Source organism: Rosa rugosa, chromosome 7, assembly GCF_958449725.1.
Source record: "Rosa rugosa chromosome 7, drRosRugo1.1, whole genome shotgun sequence".
In the NCBI taxonomy this organism is placed as follows: domain Eukaryota; kingdom Viridiplantae; phylum Streptophyta; class Magnoliopsida; order Rosales; family Rosaceae; genus Rosa; species Rosa rugosa.
The window spans coordinates 11,217,406-11,220,675 of NC_084826.1; the positions used below are offsets into that span (position 1 = coordinate 11,217,406).

Sequence of the window (3,270 nt, forward strand, 5' to 3'; positions counted from 1 at the left end):
GCTACCTCCGCCATTGGCAAGGGCCACGACCATATCTTCTCCCTTCTTGATCAATTTGAATTAAGAAGAGATCATTTGCTTGGTGATCAACTTGAGTCAAGGAATCCGTCACAAAGATTGCACCCCCACCCACCCAAAAGTTTTGGGGTACCTCTGCCATTGGCGAGGCCACGACTATATCTTCTCCCTTCTCAATCAATTTGAATTCAGAAGAGATCATTTGCTCGGTGAGTCAAATTAAGAATCCACCACAAAATTGGCCTCACAGAGAGTAAGAGAAAAAGACTGATGCTCCTCACGTACTACTGTTACACCGGCCTTGTAGTTATCTTCGCTAGCTACGGCAGTCGTAAAGCCAGTCTTCAGCTGTTGACTGAAGTTGTAATCTGCTAGCTACGATTACTATGCACGGCTACAATGTGGTGGATTGTAACCCAAATTTCCAATTGCAAAAATCCAGCTGCTATATGATACGTACCTACGTGGTTGATCAAGGAATCACCAAACAAAAGACCTGTTCAATTAGCCTATATGTTGTGGTTTCCTCTGTACCAACCAAATAATGCCGAAGCTAAAATATGTTGACTACTTTCATAGTGTTATGGAAAACGATTGAGAATTGTATATATTTCCGATGCATGTCTATGCTTATACCAACCAAATAGTACGTACTACAGACTTATGTTCGCTACTTTGAGTACTTTTCAGAAAAATACTATGAAACACCAAGTCTAAAACACTATGAAAATTGTATGTATATCCAATTAGAATTTTCACTTATTTTGGTACAATTATATGAACACATGCCTAGCAATGTAATGGGAAAGCTAGGTCCTCTCTTTTTTTATTTATTTTGTATTAGATTTTCTCTTATTCTCTTAAATTTTATTTTAAGAAAATTTTCACACACTGAATTCTTCCACGGAAAGAGTCTTGAAAATTTTGGGTACTAATGATGTCACTTTCTAAAGAGTCGCTTTTGTAGAGAGCTCCGCACTTTTTGGAGGAGAAGTTTCGTTTTCGAAGAAAGAGTAAACCACTCCAGTTTTCATGTTCTGTCTAGCGACACGTCTTCGGGACGTCGTCGTCGGACGGGTAGGTAGTTTGTCGCAGTCCACCGGTGAAGGACCACTGTGGAGTTTAGGCTTGGACAAGCATGAGCGTTGGTCGAGATATCCTAGTCTGCCACCGAGAAACAATCTGCAATCGCCGGTGTCAAGGAAACCTGAGGTTGGCCGGACCGGTCAATCGAGGAGGCAACAGTTGATGATTACTAGTGGATCTGGCAACGGTGCTTCGGCTACGGTGGCTTGGTTCTTGCCTCGATCTGGCAATACTTCCTGCCTTGATCTGGTCGGGACGACGACAATTGGTGGATTGCTCCATCGACATCAATGGCGATCCGGTTGGTTGGCTCGGTGATGTGCTGGTTATGGTGTGGCCATTCCGACCGGGTAAGGTTGCCAGTCATGGACAATTTGGGTTGCGGGCCTGGCGCTGTTGTTTGGCAGAAGACTTATTCCGCCCAGGTGTGGTCCGGCTACTGGTGATGGTGGTACGTATACTACGACACGCGGGGGAGGATGCAAGCGAAGTTGGGTCATGGGCCTTTACTCTGATGATTGGCTTTTCATGGTGGGCTTGTGATCGTTCGTTAGGTATATTAAGTATTGTTGCCAATTTCAGTCTTTGTAGGTTTGTTTTTCAAATAAATTTCTGTCATTCTCTGGTAGAATTAGGTGGGCTTTGTCCCGGCTTGCACGTTAGGTGTTCCTTGTCTGTCCTAGTTAGGAGGCGTGTTGTTGTTGTCTGGACGCAACCTTCTAGTGACACAATGAAACAGAGTGTCATCGGTCTTAGTTCCAATTGGCAATATTGTGAGACAGCTGATTTCATTTGTCAACTAATGATCCTCTTCGTGAGAGTGATCTTGCTGGTCTGTCACCAATTCACCATCAAGCAAATGCAGTTGCCAGAGGTGCAACCATTGCTATTTGTTACATGTTAGGATACATTATCTTTGTAGATGTTCCTGCTATTATTGCGGGACATTCTCTTGACGCTAGTTGTAAGTTGGGGTTAAGGCACCATGTCCCTCCATGTATGATTCTGTTTTATTAATCAAGATTTAAGAGCAGCCGCACCGGCTTTAAAAAAAAAAAAAAAAAAAAAAAAAAAAAAAAAAAAAACAGAGTCTTGAAAATTGAAACAAAAATAAATTCTTCACAAATGCCTCGTTTCCCGCGCCGTAGTAGTACCCATAAAAATCATAATTGCATCACAATTACAGCGGAGTCCCTCTTCGTTTTTTCCCGCGGTACTTCGTAGCAGTAGAGTGCCAGAGCTTCACTTCCATGGCTTCTCCTCCTTCCTCTACTCAAACCCTCGGCGACAGATCTCATTTCAAGCCAACCGTAAGTACTATCTCTGCTTCCCCACAAACAATTTCGCATCTTTTTCATCTTTACATAATCCATTTTTGATTCGCTTTCCTTGCTTTTAATTTCGGAAGGTAACTCTCTCCGATTGGTGGTTGGTCAAATCCAAAGAGAACGACGAAAAAAGGAGACTTGCCGTCGCCGGTGTTTCTTCCGCCCCGTGAGTCAAATTCCCCTAATTTCTGTTCTAGGGTTTCAGTCGCCCGTACTGTTTGCGATGGTTAATTTTAGGGATTTGATTGCAAATTCGTTCAATTTCAGGCAAGAGATTCCCCGGAGAGTGTTTTACTCTGCGCCCATCAGTAAAAAATACGATGTGTTCACTCTAGAGACTACTGATGGAGTGTGCATTATTCTTGATGGGATTATTAACAAGCAGCAGACTATTGCAAATGGGTTTCCTGAGGAGGTACTAAAAAACCCATCTTTTTAATTTTGCTTTACTTTACATATGAGTTTTGAATTTCGGGTTTGTTGGGTATGTTGAGGATTCAAACATGCATTAGGCGTTGAATCTTCAAATCGGATTGTATTTAGGTTTTTGAGTTTTAACAGTGAAGAAGTGTCAACTGAGTTGAATGACCATGGATAAAGATGAAGATTTAGGAGATTGTAAGTTCATCTTTTAGGATTGTATACTGATTATGACTGTAGTCAAGTAGTTGTTGATTCATTTTGGGCCGAGAAATTTGGTTGATGGTTGGTTTATCCAAAAGGCAAAGCAAAGGCATCATAACAAGTATAAGCGAGCACAGTCTAGTCATTATTGCTGCATGTTTTCCTGAGTTACAAAGTTGAACTTGCATCTTGTTGTATGTAATATGTGTTGACC

General features: G+C 41.9%; 1 protein-coding gene across 1 annotated transcript in view; it reads left to right on the forward strand.

The window, feature by feature from the left end:
• Positions 1-2,260: 2,260 nt before the first annotated feature.
• The window catches only part of LOC133722824 (uncharacterized), a 5,333-nt gene continuing 4,323 nt past the window's right edge, over positions 2,261-3,270 (forward strand). The window contains exons 1-3 of the mRNA XM_062149686.1: positions 2,261-2,414; positions 2,513-2,598; positions 2,700-2,868. Coding sequence (XP_062005670.1) covers positions 2,355-2,414; positions 2,513-2,598; positions 2,700-2,868 — 315 coding nt within the window. The 5' untranslated portion in view covers positions 2,261-2,354. The remainder of the gene's footprint in view (positions 2,415-2,512; positions 2,599-2,699; positions 2,869-3,270) is intronic.